The sequence below is a fragment of the Mytilus galloprovincialis genome, chromosome 4 (assembly GCF_965363235.1).
Source record: "Mytilus galloprovincialis chromosome 4, xbMytGall1.hap1.1, whole genome shotgun sequence".
NCBI lineage: Eukaryota > Metazoa > Mollusca > Bivalvia > Mytilida > Mytilidae > Mytilus > Mytilus galloprovincialis.
Window position 1 is genome coordinate 78,275,645 of NC_134841.1, and position 25,825 is coordinate 78,301,469.

At 31.9% G+C, this 25,825-nt stretch overlaps 2 protein-coding genes across 3 annotated transcripts; one reads left to right on the plus strand and one right to left on the minus strand.

Annotated features, from left to right (window-relative positions):
• The first annotated feature begins 501 nt into the window (after window positions 1-501).
• On the plus strand, window positions 502-12,346 carry LOC143073029 (eukaryotic peptide chain release factor subunit 1). Its single transcript, XM_076248255.1, has 11 exons — window positions 502-844; window positions 2,249-2,424; window positions 3,078-3,217; window positions 3,657-3,795; window positions 6,336-6,526; window positions 8,111-8,240; window positions 8,737-8,892; window positions 9,670-9,734; window positions 10,181-10,253; window positions 11,141-11,215; window positions 11,891-12,346. The coding sequence occupies exons 1-11, from the start codon at window positions 753-755 to the stop codon at window positions 11,974-11,976; spliced, it is 1,323 nt and encodes a 440-aa protein (XP_076104370.1). The 5' UTR covers window positions 502-752; the 3' UTR covers window positions 11,977-12,346.
• An 8,994-nt stretch (window positions 12,347-21,340) lies between these two features.
• LOC143073030 (uncharacterized) lies at window positions 21,341-25,405 on the minus strand. 2 transcript variants are annotated; one of them, XM_076248256.1, is made up of 3 exons: window positions 25,271-25,405; window positions 24,432-24,528; window positions 21,341-22,268 (listed from the first exon to the last, which is right to left on the minus strand). In XM_076248256.1, exons 1-3 carry the CDS (start codon window positions 25,339-25,341, stop codon window positions 21,780-21,782), a joined length of 657 nt encoding a protein of 218 aa, XP_076104371.1. In that variant the 5' UTR covers window positions 25,342-25,405; the 3' UTR covers window positions 21,341-21,779. The 2 variants fall into 2 exon arrangements, with proteins under 2 accessions (XP_076104371.1, XP_076104373.1); XM_076248258.1 differs by lacking the exon at window positions 24,432-24,528 and adding an exon at window positions 24,289-24,385 and having other exon boundaries at window positions 25,271-25,377.
• Window positions 25,406-25,825: the final 420 nt, after the last annotated feature.

The window sequence follows — 25,825 nt, forward strand, 5'->3', positions numbered from 1 at the left end:
GATAAAATCCCAAATTCATGGATTTTATTTGTTTGGTTCACTATATTTAGATCAAAGATAACTAATTTATAAGGTGCCGATTTGTCTGGATATCGAATAGTCTTTAACGGGTGCCGATTTGTCCGGGTATCGATTTGTCTGGGTTCCAAACTGTCTTGAATTCGGTAAAGACTTCTACTTGACTATAAGAATTGTTTAGTAAATTAAGACGTGCCTTCGATACGCCCTCACCCCTACCCTGTCCTACAGGCTTACACACCAGGCGACACTATAGTTTAAATCTGTGTTGACAATATATGGGCGCAGCCATTGTAAACCTCCACCTTTGAACTCGATGTAAAGGTCAAAGTTTAGAACAGGTCACGAAAAATACGTGATTTTTCAGGGAAATCACATAGAGAGGGGATTCCCATGTTCAATAAATTAATAATTTTAAAGAATTCAGTATTTTTTAGCCTTTTTTTTCAGAAAAAAAATAAAATTTTGATCCATTTCCTCCGAAGTGACGTCAGAGATTTCACATGGTCAATGGTGGATGGGAAGTTGTCATTACACCACGAAGTGAAAAATCTGCTATATTTGTCCTTAGGTTTCCTTTATTGCGAATTTTTCAATTAATCAATATCACAGACTCTTTAGACTTAACAGTTGTGAAATAATCTTCTGTATAGGAATACAAGGGTAGATTGAACAAGAAATCTTCCCGCCATACGGAGTGGTTATAAGATTATAACCAAGACTTTTTGTCAAAAATGGCAACAAACGGAGAAGAAACTAGCGCGGATCGGAATGTAGAAATTTGGAAGATTAAGAAGCTGATCAAGAGCTTGGAAGCAGCCCGAGGGTGTGTAACTATAATTATTTTTTAACTGCGCATAATTACTGAATGTATCGTTAGACGTTACTGTCTGACACGAACGACATTACACAAAGTCTGTTGAAAGATTCTAATAAATGAGTATTATCCCCATTATGGATATTATACTCTAAATCATATATCAAATTGTTGATGATGTTTATGTCAGATTTAGAGTTCACTGCGCTAACATTCAATTAAATTACAGGTACATAATTTTTTTTCCCAAAGACACCAAAACTGAAATATCATCCAGTTGAAAGTTAAAAATAACCTTCAAAAAGTTGAATATTTGTGGCACGTCATCAAGGCTCACTGTACTGGACGATTATGGCTAATAGGGGCCTTCTGATTTGATTTCACCAAATTATTTCTCAAGAAACATTCTTTTAAAGCATCAACTTTGTAGACATGGTAGACAGGTATTGTTTATACTGTAATAGTAAATTTGTATGCTCAGACATGATATGAATAAAAAATTACCTTCTGTAAAAGTGGGGCGAAAGAAACCAGAGGGACATTCAGATAAAATAAACAAAAGCCATTGCTAAACAAAGAAAAAGACCGTCAAACAAACAATAGTCCAGAAGACACAACACAGAAAACTGAAGACTAAGCAAATCGAATCCCACCAAAACTGGGGGTGATCTCAGGTGCTCTGGAAGGGTAAGCAGCTCCTGGCTCCACATGTGGCACCTGTCAAAAATCATGTAAATGACAACATATATAATTTATGAAAACCAAACCGGTCTAATTTTAAGTCCATAAACCACTTTCTATCAGATTTTTAAAAGAGAAGTAAGTTCTCCCTATGATTCTTAAGGGGTGTGAGCCCTGCACACCCTTATTGATGAATTGCAAAATTTTATTTTATATCACTGTAAATGGATACCCGATATTGGGTATAATACTACAGACACTTTTCTCTGAATCAAAATACCTATATACTTAGATTAAGCACAAGCTATCCAACTCTCTATTTTTGAGAAGTTACAAACTTATTTTATTTCCATTCTGCTGTTATCTATATCCTTCTGAAACTTGTTATGTTGTGAATCTTAATTGAATTATCTAAAAAAAAAAATAACACACCTATTTCTGTCATCCAAATCATTATTAGCAGGCTTTTCAAATTATCTTGTCTTCTTACTACCTTAAGACAATGTTAATCTCAAATGAAAGACAAGGTCTATTTTTTTTTAACCCTGACTTATTATTTGGATGTATTGCTATAAAAAAAACCTGGACATGTCGGTGATTGTCTCGAATTGGCTATTGCAAATAGTAATTAATTTAGAATAAAGCAAGCAACACATATACTTTAGGTTTAGCCTTCTGTTCCTGAGCAGAAATATTTTTTCACATATACATAACCATTTTTGTCTATTTTAGAAATGGAACAAGTATGATTTCATTGATCATTCCACCTAAAGACCAAATATCAAGAGTAGCCAAGATGTTGGCAGATGAATTTGGAACAGCTTCAAATATCAAAAGTCGTGTTAACAGATTATCTGTATTGGGTGCTATTACATCTGTACAACAGAGATTAAAACTCTACAATAAAGGTACAATACTTTTGACCCAAGTACTGTGGATTCAATATTATTCGTTAGATATAAACAAAATTATAGTTTCATGGGTGCAGGTGAGCCAAGAATTAAAATTTTCAATGAATACAAAATTTATGTAAACTTTATATGCAGTGAGTGACAAAACCATGAAATCTATAATCCATGAAAACAATAGTTTTCCTCAATCAACGAAAATTGGTACAGACGAAGTAAATGAATCCACAGCAACAAGATTAGAAGAACTTTGCTTCCTTGTTTTTGCTTTTAATGAATATAATATAATTTTAGCACAGCTGATGTTGTCTGAGGTAAACCAGATGAAGATAAAAAAATAACCAATAGAAATTAAAAGCAAACATCTTCTTTTTTTTTCTTAAATTTGCGGCCATAATAGATGTATAATTTTATTATCTGTATGAATATGTATGTTGAGTGCATGTGTGTACCATTAGTGCAAATATTAGAAAGAAAACTGTTAAATGTTGTTCTGAAAGATCATGATATCTGACGTCTGATGTAGGTATCTACAAATTTAAGAATTTGTTATATTTTCAAGGCAATTAGTCTGAAGGAACAATGATGCTTTTATTTTTTAGCAAAACTTTGAAAAGTGAACCACATGATTATTCATTTATTTCTTTTTACAGTACCGACAAATGGTCTTGTGATATATTGCGGAACTATAGTAACAGATGAAGGAAAAGAAAAGAAAGTGAACATAGACTTTGAACCTTTCAGACCAATCAATACATCATTATATCTTTGTGATAACAAATTTCACACAGAGGTAATATAAGTAGACTTGTAATTTACTGATAATTTGCTTTAAAAGTAGCCTAATTGAATACAGGGTTCTAAATGGTCATAGAATTATTTTCAGGTTTTCTAAGAATTCTGATTGTTGCTGAAAACATGAGAGAAATGGAAGTTACTACATTTTTACTGAAATATTTTATTCCAACATTTTTCACTGTCTTTACTTTTGAAAGTCATTGTTTCAACTTCAGTGTCTGTGAATAATATTTTTAATTTTAAAATGACCCCCTCTCTCTGAGCGATCACAAATGGTACTCTTTTTGTTTGTGTCTATAAAATGGACAAATTTTGGCAGAAAAGGGATTTAAAAGTGGATGAATATTAAAAAATAAATCTGAATAAGACATTCTTTTCGACATAGGTCAGTTTTTGTTATATTTATTTTTAGTCTGTATACATTTTACTTTTAGGCATTAACAGCTTTATTAGCAGATGACAATAAATTTGGTTTTATTGTTATGGATGGAAATGGTGCATTATTTGGAACATTGTCAGGAAACACGAGAGAAGTCCTACACAAATTCACAGTAGATCTACCAAAAAAACATGGTAAGAATTGTCATGAAAGTGTTTAAACTTTGCAAATATCGGTCCAATTCAACAAACTTATTATTAAACAAAAATACACACAATTATTGCTTACTATGCTAAATTTTAACCAGATGCTCCGCAGGGCGTAGCTTTATACGACCGCAGAGGTTGAACCCTGAACGGTTAGGGCAAGTATGGACACAACATTCAAGCTGGATTCAGCTCTAAATTTGGATTGTGATTAAATAGTTGACACAGCATAGGTTTCTGACACAGAATGAATGTGTTCTAATGAACTTAAAAATTTTGTTTCTCTTAGAGCAATTCACTATGCTGTTGAATATTAATCCTCTCAAAAAAATGTTTGAAGAAATTTTCTTTTTTATTTATGAAATTTCAAATGAGAAAAATTGAACCCAATTTTTTTAATCACATCCCCCTTTCCCTTATTCCAAAACTAATCTCAATTAAAATTTCTAATGGAGTTTGCAACAATAACTACTCATTTAAATACATCATAAAATATTAAGATGTAAAAAAACTGCTTGTTATCACTGAATGGTAAAGATTATTTTAATTTATAAGTTGGTAGTAAAAAGTGAATATACATTGTATATTGTATATAACAAAGATTTAAGTTGATTCTGGACAAAGAAAGATAACTCCAATTAAAAAAAAATCTTGCTATTGCACAATATTTTGCAATTAGATATTTCTTGCTTACTATTCTGGACAAAGAAAGATAACTCTAATTAAAAAAAATATTGCACAATATTTTGCAATTAGATATTTCTTGCTTACTATTCTGGACAAAGAAAGATAACTCTAATTAAAAAAAAATTTGATATTTCACAATATTGTGCAATTAGATATTTCTTGCCATTGCGCAATACTGTGCAATTGAAAAGACTTGCTATTGCACAATACTTAATATAATAATTTTAGATCCTGATTTGGACCAACTTGAAAACTGGGCCCATAATAAAAAATCTAAGTACATTTTTGGATTCAGCATATCAAAAAACTTCAAGATTTCAATTTTTGTTAAAATCAGACTAAGTTTAATTTTGGACCCTTTGGACTTTAGTGTAGACCAATTTGAAAACAGGACCAAAAATGAAGAATCTACATACACAGTTAGATTTGGTATATCAAAGAACCCCATTTATACAATTTTTGATGAAATCAAACAAAGTTTAATTTTGGACCCCGATTTGGACCAACTTGAAAACTGGGCCAATAATCAAGAATCTAAGTACATTTTTGGATTCAGCATATCAAAAAACTTCAAGATTTCAATTTTTGTTAAAATCAGACTAAGTTTAATTTTGGACCCTTTGGACTTTAGTGTAGACCAATTTGAAAACAGGACCAAAAATGAAGAATCTACATACACAGTTAGATTTGGTATATCAAAGAACCCCATTTATTCAATTTTTGATGAAATCAAACAAAGTTTAATTTTGGACCCCGATTTGGACCAACTTGAAAACTGGGCCAATAATCAAGAATCTAAGTACATTTTTAGATTCAGCATATCAAAGAACCTAACTGATTCATTTTTTGTCAAAATCAAACTAAGTTTAATTTTGGACCCTTTGGACCTTAATGTAGACCAATTTGAAAACGGGACCAAAAGTTAAGAATCTACATACACAGTCATGACAGTTAGATTCAGCATATCAAAGAACCCCAATTATTCAATTTTGATGAAATCAAACAAAAGTTTAATTTTGGACCCTTTGGGCCCCTTATTATGTTGGGACCAAAACTCCCAAAATCAAACCCAACCTTTCTTTTATGGTCATAAACCTTGTGTTTAAATTTCATAGATTTCTATTTACTTATACTAACGTTATGGTGCGAAAACCAAGAAAAATGCTTATTTGGGTCCCTTTTTGGCCCCTAATTCCTAAACTGTTGGGACCTAAACTCCCAAAATCAATACCAACCTTCCTTTTGTAGTCATTAACATTGTGTTTAAATTTCATTGATTTCTATTAACTTAAACTAATGTTATTGTGCGAAAACCAAGAATAATGCTTATTTGGGCCCCTTTTTGGCCCCTAATTCCTAAACTGTTGCGACCAAAACTCCCAAAATCAATCCCAACCGTTCTTTTGTGGTCATAAACCTTGTGTCAAAATTTCATAGATTTCTATTAACTTAAACTAAAGTTATAGTGCGAAAACCAAGAAAATGCTTATTTGGGCCCTTTTTGGCCCCTAATTCCTAAAATGTTGGGACCAAAACTCCCAAAATCAATACCAACCTTCCTTTTGTGGTCATAAACCTTGTGTTAAAATTTCATAGATTTCCATTCACTTTTACTAAAGTTAGAGTGCGAAAACTAAAAGTATTCGGACGCCGGACGACGACGACGACGACGACGCTGACGCCAACGTGATAGCAATATACGACGAAAATTTTTTCAAAATTTGCGGTCGTATAAAAATCACATAGTAAGTACTCCAGAAATAATGAGGCTCTTTAACTGTCAAAATAGCATGCTTTGTAAAGTTTTATAGGTGATTTTCATTGAAATTATATTTTTTCAGGTAGAGGAGGTCAATCAGCCTTACGTTTTGCACGTTTAAGAATGGAAAAACGTCACAACTATGTGCGGAAAGTTGCAGAAGTAGCGGTACAGATGTTCATCACAAACGATAAACCAAATATAGCTGGCTTAGTGCTGGCTGGATCAGCTGACTTCAAAACAGAACTTAGTCAATCAGATATGTTTGATCCTGTAAGTCATAATCATAGTTATGCTTTACAGCAGATTCCAACGAGTATGAAGCTATAGGTAGATTCTTTGGTTAGCTTCCTTGCTAGCTCAACCATGAAATCATTATTAGACCTTATAAGGTAAGGTACAACAATCATTTGGGTGGAGTTAATAGTTAAGCAGAGAACCAATCAGAACTAGTGACAGAATTAAATAGTGTAAAACTAGTTTTACAAGTCAGTTTAAAAATAAGTGTTCAATCTAAATTTAAAATTTAGTGATAATTATAAGCTAATTCACACGCATGTTGTAGGTGTGTTTGATTTGTCAATTTTATTTCAATCAATTACTCAGTTCATTTATAAATCCAGTTATGTGTATGTATAAGGTTAATGATCCCTTCTGTAGCCTTTGAATTACGAATGTTTCAAACTGCAATAATATAAAAACAGCAAAGATAATGAATAATAGAGATGGGCCATTTTGTACATTTACAATGAGGAAACTTCGATCAAGCATTATTATTTGTAGTTTTATTGCATTTAAAAGTTAAACGGGATTTTGTGTCAAATAAACCAAGATTTTTGTAGAAAATCCGCAGATATTTTTGTTATAAAATTTTAAGCATAGATTACTCAGACACTTGATTTTCTATGATATGCTAGCGTTTATTGTTTACAAAAAGTCCTAGACAACCGTTAATGTAAATGAAAAAAAAAATCGTCCGAAGTCACGAAATTCGAGCGCACCCTAGAAGGTGTACTTGAATTGGTCTATATATATATTTGTTTAAACCAATATCTAAATTTATTAACTTGTTTTAATGAAATCATTGCTAGTACTGCTTGCAAAAAATCCTCCATATATCAAGTACTAAATTGTCAACTATGAAAGTGCAAAGGAAATGCTGTGGATTTTCTATAAAATTTCCATTTGTTTAGCATTGAATCAACACAAGGGTACATCATCCTTGAACAAAACATAAACCGTAACTCCGCTTCTAATTTATTGTAATACATAAAAAAATTTAATTCAATCAAAAACTGTAAGAAATGAAATTTAATTTGCAAAGTTGTTTAGGGAAACCTGTTTGTATGAAACATACATATTATAAACAGGCCATTGATATGAGTGTTTTCATTGGATGATGAATTGGTGCTATGCTCCTCCCAATTTTGAGGTAATAATCATTTCATGGTTGAGCTAACAAGGAAGCTAACCAAAGAATCTACCTGTAGCTTCATACTCGTTGGAATCTGCTGTAAAATAAAATATTAAGATTGTATTATTCAGTTAGAATAAAGTTCATCTTTTTGACAAGTGTTCAAATGTAAAGTAGAACAAATTAGTATTTAAATATTTGAAGCTTTTCCAGAAGTAATTGAAATTTGAATGGGCAATTTTATTAAAATTTGATGGGTGGTGGTTAGTTTAAACAGATACCCTGATCAATTAAATCAAATCAACAATTATGTATGGCGGGTTAGATAAAAAGACATCCCCCACCCCCTCCTATTTATGTTTAGAACAGCGCTACAAATGTACATGTATTTAAATGTTAAATAATAAATGCAATGTCTTTATAGAAACATCTTTTAATTGTAGAGATTACAAGCAAAAATAATCAAAGTTGTTGATGTATCTTATGGAGGAGAAAATGGATTTAACCAAGCAATCGAGTTGGCTGCAGATGCCTTATCAAATGTCAAATTTATACAGGAAAAGAAACTCATAGGTAAACTATCATTATAGATAAATGGCTTCACAATTTTGACAAATTCAATGAAAACACAGCGAATCGGCCACCAAACAGGAGGATTGAATGAATTTGAATCTAAGTGAAGGACTAGACCAAACGCACTTGAACTATTAAATTTTTGGTGTGCAAACATAAAACTTGTTTGTAAATATAAAGATTGGAAAGCTTTCAGCAACTTCAAATCAGCTCATACAAAAAAATGAATAATTGAAATTAAATTTCTGTTTGTGCCGTTCCAAATATATGTAAATATCAAGATGATATTTTTGTCACAAACTTTTATCAGACAAAACAATGGTGAGAAGAAATTCTCACTAAAAAAATGACCTAATGATTATAACTATTTTATGTTGCTTTGCCAAAATATTTGCTTTTGTTGTATTGAAACGACAGAAATGTATGTCCACTTGTCATGATATAATTCAAATATTGTCTTTTCAAATAACACTATATTTCTGTATGCTTGTTTCAGGTCGATATTTTGATGAAATTTCACAAGACACAGGAAAATATTGTTTTGGTGTTGATGACACTTTGAAAGGATTAGAAATGGGAGCTGTAGATACATTAATAGTGTGGGAAAATTTGGATATTACAAGATATGTGCTCAAAAATCATTCAACAGATGGTAGGTTTAGTAGCTGCATATAATGGACCATCATAGCTAATTTGTTAAATACCGGATTGATTTTGAAAGTGTACACAGCATGAACATCAGAAGGTTTTCTTTCAAATGTCTATTATTTTTGACATATTTGCAGTGTTACGAAATTAGAACAGATATATTTTTCAAAGGCTGCAATTTTAGTAATCTTCATAAGTGTATCCCGAGATCAGTGGTTCTCTACAGTAACATGCATTCTATCTTCCTTTAATAAAAGCTGACTGCTATGATGCAACCAATAAATTGCTGAAAGTTCATCACCAACAATCAATCTCAAGTTTGTTCACTTTACAATATACATAGATATAGGAAGATGTGGTGTGAGTGCCAATAGTGCCAATGAGACAACTCTCCATCCAAATAACAATTTAAAAAAAGTAAACCATTATAGGTCAGTGTACAGCCTTCACCACAGAGCCTTGGCTCACACCGAACAACAAGCTATAAAGGGCCCCAAAATTACTAGTGTAAAACCATTCAAACGGGCAAACCAACAGTCTAATCTATATAAAATAAAAACCGAGAAACGAGAAACACTTATAAATTACATAAACAAACGACAACTACTGTACATGCAGTTTTTAATGAAAAAGTTATAAAATCCTACAATGTTTCAAATTTTCTGTTGTCTTGATTAAATAATTTTCTTTCATTTGGAGCATGACTTTAATATCCCAATTCAACTGTCAAAGTATATGTTGTTTAGATGCATTTGTAAATATATTTCATTTTATTTTTCAGTTGAAAACATTTTATTCCTAAAACCAGAGCAAGAAAAAGATAAAACACATTTTATTGACAAAGATGTAAGTTTAAATTATATGGGGAGACCAGAGAATCAGAAGTAAATGTATGATATACTAGAATAAGAAGACAGTTACACTAATGGTGATACACACTACTTATTACTTAAAAACATAATCAAGTCTGAGATTGGGTGGCATCACTTTTACTGTTGAGGAGTTGTGCACCTTTATAAATAGAAAAAAATGCAAAATCTGATATGTCTGTTCTCTAACTTTAGTTAACCTCAACCAAATGTTTGGAAACTTACACTCTAAGCCTACAATCTCAGAAAGGTCATATATACATGAATCCTGCATCTGTATGTGGAAGTTGACTTGTACATATTTACAAGCATTGGTTTCTGTGGCCCATAGACACATTCACAGAAGTTTTTACTCTCTCAAATTAGTATTTGAGGATACTGAAAATTGAAATAAATCTTTTTATATATTTTTTTCAATTACAGACTGGTGTGGAGTTAGAATTAGTGGAACAGATGCCATTATTAGAATGGTTTGCAAATAATTATAAAAATTTTGGTAAGTCAAACATAATGAAACTTAATCACTTCAACTAATATGAACCAATGAGCTGACGACTTGTTCTTTTGATGGAAGGTTACAATATTTTACTGCTGTAGTGAACGCAGTAGATTTTACATTTTGACTATATTTCTAACTAGTGCTGTTCAAATTAAATAACGGTTTAAAGGGGAGGTACATTAAAATTAAGTCAACCACATATCGAGGCAATCAAGACTGAATTCATTGTACAATAAAACCCACCCACAGTGCCCTCCTTTAAGGTCTCGTATACGTTTTTGTGGAACAGCCCTGATACAAAATTGCAAAGAGTTTGTGGAAATACAAAGCTGTTCTGACTTAAGTTAATAGGCTGCGACTTAAAGTAAAAGGGGTTTCTACTATCGATCTTGTACCATTTCTGGTGTTAAAAAGTTAGGATAGTGAAAAGCTCTCTGCATGAATAAGAAATAAGATGAGATAGTTGCCATTAGTCAATAAGAGACCAAACCAATGATATTAAAATCCAAATGACATCTAGAGGTCACCATAGTCTTCTACAATAAACCGGAGTTGATTAAATACATGTATGTATAGGCGTAAAGTAGAGAAAATTGATGAATTTAACTAATTAAAGATCTAAAAATATCTCCCATGTCGACCAAATTCCCTAAATGGGAAAAATATTATGCAGGTTTATACATGTTAAAAGTTTTTGATTTGATCACAATTTAGGAAACCACTATTATATTGTCAGTGATATCTCATTTCTATGGAGATACTTTTTGAGTCAAAGTCTGAATTAGTTATAGAATAAGCCAATCGGACATTCTGTCGGATGTCGTTTATATTTTATCTACTGAAGCATATTGGTTTAATCTACACATTCATTATTTGCATTACAGGAGCAACATTAGAAATAATAACAGATCGATCGCAAGAGGGAGCTCAATTTGTCCGAGGATTTGGTGGAATAGGAGGTAAGAATGGGAAAAAAACCAGCCAATTTTCCTTTGAAAAATATCTTCCAAAAACATAAATGATATCAATATAAATAATATATAAAATAAAAGAAACGCCTTTCATTCAGTTCAGTGGCATAATTTATAACATGAAAATTTACTATTTGGTGAGCTAGTTTATGCAACTGTCATTGAAGCCATGTCCATTTATTGTAATAAATGCATCTTAATGACATTTGAATGTGAGATGTAATTAGACCACCTCTCTGAAAGTCTTCATTTGTCACATCATGTTTTTTTTAGGAAACTATTAATCAGTGCTTTCTGAAACTTGTAATCAAGTTTGATTTCCTCATGCTAACCCCTTGATGCCTTTTCAAGTCCATTGCTGATCAACTTCCTGTAAACCAAATAACTTCAGAGCAGAGGTGTGTTGGGACTCCTTGGCTGGGTGGTCTAAATAGTTGAACCACTATATCACTAGCCTGCCTATTTATAACCATGTATTTTTAACTGGAATAGTCTAAAGGTGCTTTTTCATTTAATTGTAGACCATTGTATTAAGAATGTAACTTTATCAATAGTAGAAATAATATACAATTTGATGTACTTGCAGTGCAGCAGAAGTAGTAAATTACGAGACTTGATTAAAGACCTTTTTCAAATTTTGATTTGTTAATTTTTACCTTTCAGGTATATTACGGTACCAGGTTGACTTCCAAGTATTAGACCCACACCTAGACGATATGTTCGAAGATTTTGATCTGGATGACTATTAAATGCCTTTAGAAAGACTTCAATAAATTATTACAGAGCCACTTACTAACTGCCACGAAAATAATGTTGTGGCACAAATTACAGGAGAGCAAATAATTTAAAATTTCAGCTTGAAACCTGTGACATTCCATATGGAAGTTTTTGGTATTACCAGTTTTTAAATTGTTTATAAAAATATCAGTTTATTTATCATTATTTGTACCTGTATATTTAACTGAAAAATGTTATCAAAAGTTCAGTTCAGTTATAAATGTAAGTTCCAAGCATTCAAGAAGAAATTCATCATGATTTTAAATCAGATCAGACAACTTGTGTAGACTGAGAGAATGGTCAGAACAAACATTAAACTTCAAACAAATTGTTTGAAAAATTCGTTTTTCTCTCTATTATTTTTCCTCCCAATCTTTATAGGAAGAGGTATGATAGAGCCATTATTTAGCGCCTGAAATTGCAAAATAAGTATAAACTTATTCAATCCTTTTAAAATCGTAATATTTTATTGGTAAATGAATTGCATGATTTAATTTCAAAATTTTCGTGTAGTGAGGCACTTGATGTCATAATCCTGTTCAATTTGTCATTTGACCTAAATTGGCCATTTCATGCACAATTTTTTGACAAAATTGAGCACCCGACTTACATTGATACATTAAAAGATATTTTACACCTATTTTTATAAACTCTCTTTTTAGGTGGAAACTTTGACTAAAATACTATATTTTTAAATGATGCTAGTTTGGCAGTTGCAGTTTTTGTCCTAAATGTAAGAAGTTTGAAGTCTTAATACTATCATACAAGAAAAAATTCAATAATGTTGATACTGCTATCAAACAAAAGTAATGGCTTATAAATATCTGAAGAATGAAGATATTAATTTATTTGTTAAATCAATCACACTTTTTTTATTTGCAAACTTAAAGGCAAAAAAAGTGGTATCATACCTCCTCCTTTAGGAATGAATTGATATATTTAAAAAGAAATCAGTTTTGTATAACATAATTCATTTTATCACATCATATGGGATTCGTATAGTACATTACAAGGTTTTTTTTAAAAGAGATCTGATTGATATGCTGATATTTCTCCTCATTTCTGTGATAAATTAAAATTAACATTTCTCATTAAGGATACTTAAAAGAAAAATAATAAACCCCACCAAATATCCCTTTCTATGAAATATACACATTTACTGTGATACATCCGTTTTTATCTAATTTACAACTAGCATGAACTTTGTACTACATATTGCATGAAACATGTACTATATGCCATAGAATTTTCTTTTACAGTAAAACCTCAAATTGAAATTTTTCCAAAAATGCATGCAAGTAATATGGTCTTTAGTACTAGTACTTTTGTTACAGATCTAAAAAAAATACTTTGAATGTTCGGTTCATAGGTTTTTTTCAACAATTTTCGGCTCCATGAACATTTTTCAATTCAAATATCAAAATTAATTCAAACTGCATTTATCTTTTACATCAATTATCATCCTTGATACATTGTCAAAATTGATAGAAAGGACCTAGTCATTTTCTATTTTAAGTTGTTTAAAAGCTACCTCTTGAAAAAATCAATTTGATTTCATACATTAACATGAAAACAATTAATATTATGATATTAAAATTCAATCATGTTTAGAAGTGTTTTTCTGGAAATTAAAACACATCTTACTGAAAAAAAGATTGTTCTAGTCTTCCAAAAAAAATGGGCATTGCTATATAAATGTATGAAACGTTCATTGTCAATAAAAACGAAATTGTAGTAATCTTATCTAAGATAAACAGTTCATAAGTTACTATAGGAACTAGACAATAAAATGTTAATTTCAAAGGATGTAATTTCTAGCCAGTCACCTATATGGTCAATATTTCTGCACCAATGTTTAGAAAATAAATCAAATTTTATATAGACTAGAAGTAAGTTCAACATTTTGTCTCTGAATAAAAAACACTGGCACATAAGTTTGGCTCTTAAAGCATGTAAATAAGCAATTATTGCATATATACCAATGTTGGCTTTCTTAAAGTCACAAAATCCACAAATGTTACAGTGCTAATCATTTATAAATCATCAGTATTGGGAAAGCATTATTCAATGAATTCATTATGTTAAATTAAGGCACCAACCATTTTAGAGCCCTTGGAGTTTAATGATTAAGAAAAATTCTATCCCCAAATGGGCATAAAGGGTAAACAAATGCCAATTGGAAAATGTGTTTTTGTATAAAAAAAATAAATCTGATATATAGCACAACATGCAAAACAGAATTAAATTTTAAATCAAGTTATTTACCACCCCAAAAAAATTATTCCTGGACAAAACTTTCATATTAAATGGTTGATGCCTTATACATGAAAATTGTGTACATTGAATGTATTTATATTTTAAGTTATATATATTTGTACATTAATGATTTTATCATGCATTCAAACGAAAAAATCAATGACAATGTAGGATTTGTATAAACCTTCAGTTTCTATACCGATAGTTGTCCATTCTGCAACATTTGTATTTTGCCGCTCCTTCTAAACCAGGGAAATGATTTCCATGGAATTTTCAGAGAATTTGAAGTTTTCATTGACATTTCCACCACCTTTTTTCTGTTTCATTTTTTTCTTTTTCACAGTAATTTTGGGGTTTCTCAGTTTGCAATATTCATAGAAGGAGGGAGTCACCTTGTATCTTAACCTCTTTGACCATTGACTTGATTTTAATGAATTGTATAGTGCACATTCTTTATATATATTACTCATCTAAGTATTTTCTTTTGACTTGGCATTGTGACAAATGGATTTTGCCATAACTATTCAAATGAGGAATTTTAACTCTTAACAGTTTTATTAATTTTGTTATTAAAGGTTTTCTTAATAGTTTTTTCGTTGAAAATATTTCTTTAAACTTTTCAATACCCCACAGTTCTACTTTACATGAAATAGAAACCTTTGAAGATATTTTATTTGCAAATTGGTGGAATAATGAATTAAAGGTTTTTACACAAATTTAGATCTAATACAATGTATCAGCCAAACATATTTGGGGAAGTTATGTTTGAAAGAATGCACACATATGTATTAAATGTACAATGTTGCAGCATTTTTATGAAAGATAAATTTATTAGAACTATTTGAAAGTTTTGCTTAATCAGTTCATGGCATTATTTAAGTGAACAAAATATTTGTTAAGATTGAGGGAAACAATACCATACTGGCACATCATATTTCATACCAAATGATGTTTAGTATAAATATCTTTTTGCTGTATTCAAGCAAATGATAAAGTTTTTTTTTTTTTTTATCTATCACTGATCTATTGTAATAAAGGATTTTTCAACCATACTATAAGATCCTTACAAATTTAAGTTTACAAAATACATCATTATATTTATATGAAATTATGAAAGTATTTAAATTCAAATTTATTAATCACAGTTTTCAATCTGAAAGTAATGATAAAAAAAACAGATTAAAAAGTATCTGTATACAATATATATGGTGAAGTAAATCTAAAATATCAACTGGATGATCATTTTATTCTCCAAACCACTGTGCAGTATTCACTGTCTTTGTACCGCCAGTTGAAGTGGTTTTGTATTGATCATACAGATCTGTTAGAACGATAATATGTAAAACCAGATTATTGATGAAGAAAAAATCTTAAAATGAGCTGGTATCCAGCCTGTTTGTGGCAAATAAAACAAGGTTGTAAAAAAGATTATGGATTTGTTATTTGTTAAATTCCTCAAGGTTCAAAAGTTTCTTGGGTTGAAAACTATGATGGTATCTGATATATATTGCAACTACTAGTACAACAATATTAAAACAATTACAGTTCTTCTATACAAGCATGCAAAACAAAACATTGATCAACTTGCTTGCTAGGTTTGTTTGGTTGTTTGCAAACAATAGGTAGGCGGAGTTTCAGTCTGTTTTTATATTTACTGGGATTTGATTGGACAATAAGAATTGACATGAAATGAATTTAATGTTTATTGTCCAATCATATTCCAATAAATAGTAAACACACTGAAATAGACTACCTACCTGTTGTTTACAAACATTCAAACAAATATAGCAAGCAAGTTAATCAATTGTTTGTTTTGCATGCTTTAAAAGAAGAACTGTAAAACAAAAAGCTTAAGATGATAGGTAATATAAAAATAATTTGACCACAATAAATTAAATGCAACAACAACAAAGGCAATACTGATTTACATGAAAATGACTGATTCAGAACACTACCAGTAAGCTTCTGTTAAGTACAGACACAGTATTGTCATTGCATCTGTGTAATATTTTTCTTATCATTGTTGTTTTTACCAAAGTCTGCACTGAAGCCTATGGAAAATTTACAACATGTTGATTTAAATTCGTGTTTCACCATCAGCTATGAAATCTTCAAAAATTGGTTGGGTTCCAAAGATACATAGAAAAACATGAGGTTATTTGGACTTTGTACTGTGGTAATCATCACGAACGAGACCACTGCTGGGCTTATCCTTAGCAGCTGAACACAACCAGCTGTAAGTGACACTAAGCAACAAATTTGAAAACAGGAGTTAAGAAACATAAGTGAACGTTAGTCTTTCTAACTTTATCTTTCCTAAAAAAATGTTATGAACCTTATATGCAATGCTTATTACCACAACCCATACATCAAGTTTGAATTTTGGGGGCCTCACTTTTACTGTTTTAGAGTTATGCCAATATGGAAATGGAAAATTGATGAAATTTTTGTTCTTAAGTTTGCCTTAAGCAAATGTTATGAAACTTGCACACTGTTTATTACCACAAAACACAGATTAAGTACAAATTTTGCCATTCTTGGGAAATGTCCCTTTTATAATCATGTATGCAAGTGGGGGTATCATCTGTGTCCAATGGACATATTCCCCATTTAAATTTAAAGTTGTGCATGCAGTCTTTCAAGGGCTTTCAGTATAAATTATGGACAATTTTACAGACTTTGCCGTTATTTTGTACATTTCATAAATAAAATAATCAATGATATGCCCAAGTTTGAATTGAAAAAAAAAGATTTTTTAGATCTTTGGCCACATTATTTTGTGTCAGAAACCTATATTATGTCACAAAGTTGATCACAAAATATAGTGTCAAAATTTGCCCCAACTGTTTAGGGGTCAACCTCTGCTGTTGTATCAGGCTGTGCTCAACGAAGCAATTTATTAAGTTTAAAAAAAATAATAGATGCATGTAAATGCCATAAAGACCTATCTTTTATCTCAGGGTCTTTTTCGGCATAATTTATCCTTTTATCCTTGTGTACAATATCCAAAGGAGTAGGGCCGATTTCGGCCTCAAATTTTAAGTTCATCTGACGAGAGATTTTGGACACTTTTTAAACACTTAAGTGTCTATTTCTTTTGATTCAATTAGTTTATGGGAAAGATTTTAACTGATTTAGTCTTTAAAAACACTCCGATACAAACTCAAATATGCAAAAAAATGTCACTTTTCACAGGGTTTTTGTCAGAAATGAAAGTGGACGCATCCATGTTCATCCTCAACCTTTATATATGTTATGTATTATCATCAAATACAACTAACATTTCAATATTAAGAATGAACACAAATGCGGCCACTTTCATTTAAGACGGAAACCGTCTAAAATTTAACTAAAATTCTAAAATAGTGAAGATTTCTGTGAATTCAGTCATTTAGCCTGACTTAATGATGCTAGTACTCGATATATGTGCATTTTATTGTCAAAAATAGCCCATATTTATGAAGCAGAAGCATTATACTTTCCGATAAATAAGTAAAAGTTCACATTTTTACAATTTTGTAAAACTGCTATATTATGGGGCCGAAAAGGGGTCTTACTGGAACTACTCCTTTAAGTCAACCCGAATATTCCAGTCACTTCATTAAAGAGAAACAGAAGTGGATAGAGGTTGGTCAATTATTCCAGTTACATTCATGTGTGCCTACCGTATAAGTTCACTGTTTTGTGAAAAATTGTCTTTAAATTAAAAGTTTACCAATATCTCGAAAATCCATATTGAACACGTCATACAAAATGCAACAAATCTTACATTATGTCCCTACATTAAAGTTTAAAAGCCCATATAGAAACGAATGTAAACATTTCAAATATACGAACTTGACCATACCTTTTTCTATAAATTTTGTGAAATTTCAATTGAATACCAGCCTGGTAGGGCATATTAACCCGTGAAAGTATCCAAGAGTAATGTACCTTTGAACCTAGAAATTTGATTATAAATTGTATGCACTTTTCCTCAAATAATCTAAAATTTTGTAATTTGAGAGATCTTAACAGGATGTGCATAATAAGACTACAATATTAAGATAAACTATTTCTTATTCCAATTGATGGGCCCATATATAAAGAGCAACCTAACGCTAAAACAATGATTTTAATAATTGACACGTTATAATTAAGACATCCTCAATATTTAAGTTTGAAATATCATAAAACATTTCCATACACCAAATATAGTTGACCTATTGCATATAGTATTAGAAATAGGCCATTTCCAATTGCCAATACCTAGAATGTAAATATGTTATTGTGGAGTCACTGCCAGCTAGACAATCTAGGCACATAATATATTTGGTATAGGGTAGGCATCCTTGGTCGTCAACTCATTGAATTTCCTGTAATCTATACACCATCTAACCAAGTTGTGTTTTGGGATACGATTGCTTTTAAGCAATCTGTTGACTTATACCATTGACTCAGGGCCATGCCCTCACGTCAACCGTTTTATTCTAAACATCAAGGAACATCTCAGATTCTTGAAATTGTCTTGCTTTAAATGGTATAAAAAACAAAAGGATTGAATTTAAACAACTGCCCTATAATGTTCTTCTCATAATCTTCATGTGTCGATAATTCCCTTGACTTGTATTCGTGTTTTTAACAACACGGAAAATCAGAATCAAGCAGTAATTATTTAGTGTTTTTATAAATTTAGAAACACGTCAGAGGGAATTCCTCACTTTTGATAACATGCGAGAGTTCTCTGAATTCCGATCGATAAATCTATTTCTGTCATATAGGAACTGAAGTGGAGTTTTCATATATGTCACCGTTATGAAACTGATATTTGATATTGTACTTCCATAAAGAAACGGAGGTCGTTTAATTAACATTTAATATACGTCCTTGCTACAAATCACAAGTCTAGGGTTTGTTTATGTAATTATGCGTATAGTTTTCTTGACTTGAAGGGGTATCAGTTTGAATGGTTGCTCTGGATTCCCCACTCCATTGATTAATTTGAAACTCACGGATCCTTTCTATGTGTCTGCTATTGAGGGTTATTGTAGTTGCATAATTTTAAATCATATGCTTCATTTAAATTAAAATAAATGTAGTCCACAACGTAAAGGTGTAACTAGAACACCCCTTCTGCTAAAATGGAGTCTTCCATATTATCGCTTCGAGTTGTCTCCCTTCCGTAAGTAACTCTCGTCAAACGATGATAAGTTGAGAAAAATTAACTCGTTCTGTCGATAGACGTCGTATTATATTAAAACCGATCGCAATTTAAACAGAGGAATGTGTACGGAAAGGAGTCTGGCCCACTGACCCAAAGGAAATTAAATATTTAAAGAGTTAGGAATAGGGGTTCCACCTAGAATTCACGTAGGAAAATAGGTGATAAGGTACGAAGTGAAATACCTTCTCTCACTCTCAGTGACAGCTGTGGAAAGTCAACTTGGAATTAATAGTACAAAAATAAAAGACAATAAGTACATTGTTCATACACTTGTATCGATGATTGGCTATTTTTAAAGTTGAATAACTATTCAGATTACGTAAATTATTTTACGAGAATTTTACACGTGCAGTTGAATTATTTTTGAAAATAATACTAATACATGTATCAATGAAAACAATGGCAATCGTATCCCTCAGAGCAATCTACTCTTTGATTCTTACGAACCAACTACATTTTTTACCACAATATTTTTAGCAGGAACATATAATACCATAATTCTACAAATTCTCGCTTTTACTCTTAAAGACGTAAAATAAATCTATCATTTCAAACTAAAATATTGTATATTAAATTAAAAAATAAGTATACGCAGTGCTTGTTAATGGATGCAAAAAGTTAGATAAACCACAACAACGATATATGGTATCACCAGATGTGAGCTTTTATCACTGATTACATTTATTCATCAATTTCGCCAATACTTAGTTAGTCGAATATTTTTGCTAAGTTCCGATCATGCATCCTTGAGATGGATGCTTAATTTTAAAGATCCACAGGAGCAGTTGACTTGTTGGAGTGAGACCCTTTCACAGTACAACTTTAAAATGCAACACAGACCAGGGATTAAACGCCAAAATGCTGACTCGCTTTCACGACGCGAATATGACATATCTCTCTGTGACCATATAACACAGAGTTAGAAATCCTGAGTGTCAAAATTACAATTCTTATTGGATAGATTTTAAAGCTGGTGTAGATAATGTCACTAATTTAGGGGTTTTAGGTAAACCATTTGTTTCTAATATTTGTGCTGTCACAAGAAGTCAAAATTCAAAGTCATTTGATTCAAATTGGCTTAGTGGGTACACTACAATAGAATTAGAACATTTTTAAAGAGAGGGAAGCGATTTAGGGCCTATCCATGAATGACTAAAAATAATTGTAAACCAAACAGAGATGAAATTGCTTCATATGGTCCATCAACAAAGAAAATATTGTTTAAATTATTATGATCTCTTGATTAAAATAATTTGTTTTGTATCAGAAACGATTACAACCAACTAGTGAAAGTTATCAGTAATTAATTCAGTAAGTCTTTTAGTAATGACAAGTTGTCATAATACTATGTTTTCTGCAATTTTTGGTGTAAATAAAACTAAGGACAAAATAAAAACCTGTTTCAATTGGTACAATATAGGAGAGGATATTCAATCAAATGTAAACACTTGTTCTGTTTGCAATCGATTTAAGGAATCTAAAGAGTCTTAAGAGAGTTACACTGTAGGTTATCCAATGAACCGTGTTGTAATTTGTGTTATTGGTCCTTTACCCTCTACCCGTCAAAATAATAGATCTAATTGGAGACTATTTTACCAGATGGATGGAGACGTCCCCACCTCCAAACAAGTAACCTAAAAAGCTTGTCTATGACTTTATTTCACGTTTTGGTATTCCTTGTTAACTTCACTCCGATCAAGGGAGAAATATGTAAAATATATTTTTTACAGAAGTTTGCAAATTGTTAGAAATAAATTAGACAAGATCTACAGCCTATAGACCTAGCTCTAATGGTATCAGGAATACATGGATGTCTTCTGCAACACAAGGTAACTGCATGTCTCCGAGCCATGATAAAGCAAGTATTAAACTAAATCGACAATGTTGTAATCTTTATATATATATAATAAAACGTACATGATTGGCGAGACATCAAAAATATATTTAAAGGTTGAGTTTAAAAAAAAACAGCTGGGTTCCTTTTTCTTTATCTAAACACGAAATACACAAATACTCTGGTAGAAACATTTTCATAATGTTTGAACAAACAAAAAATAAGCTGTTTTAACGAAAAATTATAAAAACCCATACAAAAGATAAAAAAAAAGAAGATGTGGTATGATTGCCAATTAGACAAATCTTTACAAGAGACCAAATGACACAGAAATGACATAAAAAGAACAATATACTCTTTGCTGTCTGTGTCCAATTATACAATATAAAGGCCGGTTAATTGTTGTTTTAAAGTTATGAATAATGCGATAACCGTAAAGATACATATGTTTTTAAAGGTCTTTAAAGGCATTGCAAAATGCTTCAGGATGAGTCCACAGAAAATTTTATTTCTGAAACATCACCAATGCCAGCTTCAATAACGTCACCGCCCTTGAGGCCACTTACACCAGAGGGCGTACCAGTAAGTATGACATCACCCTCTTCCAGTGTCATATATTTACTAATAAAGCTGATCAAATAACTAATGCTAAATATCATATCTGCAGTATTTCCATTTTGTCTCATTTCACCATTCACCTTCAACCATATCTGAAGATTTTGTGGATTAGTAATTTTATCCTTTTCTATAAATTCGCCCGCTGGTGTTGATGTATCCCAACCTTTAGATAATGTCCACGGATGTCCATTCTTCTTTGCTTCAAGTTGAAGATCTCTAGCAGTCATATCTAGGGCTACAAAGTAACCACCAATATATTCCTTCGCCTTCTCCTCGGGAATTTGGTACCCTTTCTTTCCCACAACAATACCTAGTTCTACTTCGTGATGAAGGTCTGTGCAACCAGGTGGAAACTAAAAGATATATATATATATATATATTAGATGATATTTGACAAAGACTACAAACGGGATAGATTTTAATGGCAGGTGGCAGCCCTGTGTACAATTTAAAATACGTGATGATGATAGTGCTTCTCATGAATATTGGTCAAGTTATTAAGCAGATCTAACAAACACTATATGTGTTGTTCTTTAAATCACGTTGGGATAGGTACAACTTACCAAAGTCGACAAACGTGTGTACTGAAACTAAATAAGGATCAAATACTTAAAATTGAGAAAGGAAATGGGGAATGTGTCAAAGCGACAACAACCCGACCATAGAGCAGACAACAGCCGAAGGCCACCAAGCACGGGGGTCTTCAATGTAGCGAGAAACTCCCGCACCCGTACATGTCCTTCAGCTGGCCCCTTAAAAAATATGTATACTAGTACAGTGATAATGGACGTCATACTAAACTCCGAATTATACACAAGAAACTAAAATAAACAATCATACAAGACTAACAAAGGCCAGAGGCTCCTGACTTGGGACAGGCGCAAAATTGCGGCGGGGTTAGACATGTTTATGACATCTCAACCCTCTCCCTATATACCTCTAGCCAATGTAGAAAAGTAAACGCATAACAATACGCACATTAAAATTCAGTTCAAGAGAAGTCCGAGTCCGATGTCAGAAGATGTAACAAAAGAAAATAAACAAAATGGCAATAATACATAAATAACAACTACTAGCAGTTAACTGACATGCCAGCTCCAGACCTCAATTAAACAGATTGAATATTTAGAGGAGAGGAAAGTTTAAGAATAATGATAGTTTTTTTTTCATTCTTTCCAATTATTCTTGAGAAATCTGTATGCGTTCTGACAGCATAGCAACAAGTCACGGCCACGACAAGAACCTAGGCCACATTTGCTTTCAATAGATTACGACCGCGAATCATATAGCAAAATTATGTTCAATAAAATATCAAGCACTTTAAGAACAATACTTTCAATTGATGGATTCAGAAAGCTTCCTACTGTTTTACAAATTATGAGTTGTCCTTTCTCAAACTTGTATATAATTTATGTTGGCTATTATGGTTTGAGTTTTGAATTAGAACAGACGGATGGCCCGCAAGATAAGAAACTGAAATGGTATATGAATATGAATAACGCTTTGTACTAGACCGACGAGCTTGGTTGGTTTTCAACATCCAATTTCGCAGGTAGCCGTCACCCTGTGACCCGGGCAAAATATTCGTCTCCGAGGGTTTGGAGAAGGAAGTAATCAGGACTTGCATACACAAACGACATTGGAGCTGTCTTTTCTTTGGGGGAAAGAACATATCCATGCCGGAGGATTCTCTCTAAGATAAGTTTCTAAAAACATTTGGGTCTTACATGCTTAAGACTCATGATCTGTGTTGCTTCTGAGACTACTATAACTTATAGCAGTCTCAGGTTGTTTCAATGTCCATATTTATCCGTGAATTAATTTCTAGCTCTCAGTAACTTGTACCTCAGAGTTTAATCCCTTGCATTTAAAAAGTGTTTCTGCGTCTTCTCTTGTTTGGTCAATTACCCTGGTATTCATAATCAACCACATGATACATGAGGGTTTTAATGTTATTATTTTAAGCAAACGGTATTTCGGCCTTTTGATTATATCTTCATTCAGCAAGAATCATTGTCAACGGTTATGTGAGCAAGAGGGTCTGAATGGGGGTTTACCGCGGAGAACCAGGCAAAGATTGGGAACTAAATAAAGGCAACAGTAGTATACCGCTGTTCGAAGGTGATAAATCAATTGAAAAAACACAAATCCAGGTTACAAACTAAAACTGAGGGAAACACATCAAATATAAGAGGAAAACAACGAAAAGTATGAAGAATAGAGAAATGGCCTAAAAATTGATGATTGCAGAAACGAGGACTATCCGAACTCCCAATCCAGACCCTAATATATTAAAGAGTAAAAAGTCAAGCAGACGTAACTAGTGGAGAAATCTTTAACAATAGGACATAGTGGGGATGAATTTAAACATACCCTTATAATATCTCCTTCCGATATATAGGTGGTTGTTGGCTTAAGAAAGACCAGTGGATATGGAGGAACCGGGTCTCCACGTTGGTCAGCCAAACTCCTTTAAAAAAAACAAAAATATAATTTGTATCACTAATTTTTCATACCTTTATTGGATGACCTTGTGATAGATATGATGTCGTTGGTTTTGTAAATATAATTGGCTTTTCTGGGACTTTATTTCCAAGTTCTTCTGCATGGGCCCTTCAATATCAAGTCAATACAATAGTGAGTAAGACAAAACATGCCATAATTAAGATTATACAATTTGTCTCAGCTTATTGAGCATGCCGCAACATATAAATGTAATTCCCAAAACTACTACATGTATACTTTAAATTACTAGCTCACTATAAGTATTCAAGCATAAACGTATAAATATTTATACGACTACTGTCAGTAGGGTTCAAGTTACAATAATATCAACTAAAAAAATACTGCCGGCACATATATATCATACATTTGTAAAATCATTTAAACGTGACTCCAAGGCTCAGATTGCAAAACCAGCGTCTCTGTTTGTGTTTTATAGGCTATTTTTCATTTTTATCGCCCTTTTTTGTTAATCTGGAAGGTACCGTCTTCACATTGAATGGTCGCTAACGGCTTATGTAAAATAAAAACATTTCGCTTCTAACAAAAAATCCCATGCTGAAAAAAAAGACGGATGTATATAAACGCGTATCACCGACCAAACTCCGGACAGTGATCGTTTCCGTTCCGGAACTGTTTTCCTTTACTCCATCAAGTGTAGAGTAGTATTCGGGCCCGTATGCGGATCGGAACTGGAACTGCCGGGGAGTTTGATCACCGACATTACTCTCGAGATTAGTGAACGCCTTTTAAACCTGCACACAACTTTTGTATGATATTGACCTAACAAATCACATATAATTTAAATTTGACATATACAAAGTGATTTACTTACTTTTAACTGTAAACTTACTTGTAATTTCTTCCTACTGCAACTATCTTTTTCCCAAACTCCCTAAACTGAGCTAGTCGATTGGATGCCATTTGTTCAACTTAAAATGTAACTGGAGTTAATTCCCTTTCAACACGCTATTTGATAAGAAAGATGACTTTTAAATCAGTTTGAGGTTATATATTGGGACAAAGATAAAGTTACACATCAGTGTGTTCTGTATATAGAAAAGACGTTCATTTGCATTGTAAAATCGCAATATAGATTGCATTCAATGAACCCAACTCTTATATGGAAGAATAAGAGAGGGGATGCGTTCTATATAGTATGAAATTCAAAACAGTGTAGCTGTGGCCATTGATTGACACATTAAAATCATTCATTGACTGGAACAATTTAGGTGAACGTTTGTATGTAACGACCAATGCTCACTATGTACTTTTTAAAGAAACTTAAACTATGGGGTCACCAAAGGTTCTCAAAACCTAAATAAAGTAATTCGAAAAATTAATCAGAAATAACACGATATTTTGATTTATATCAATTATATAAATCAAAACACAAAGTTTATTCCTG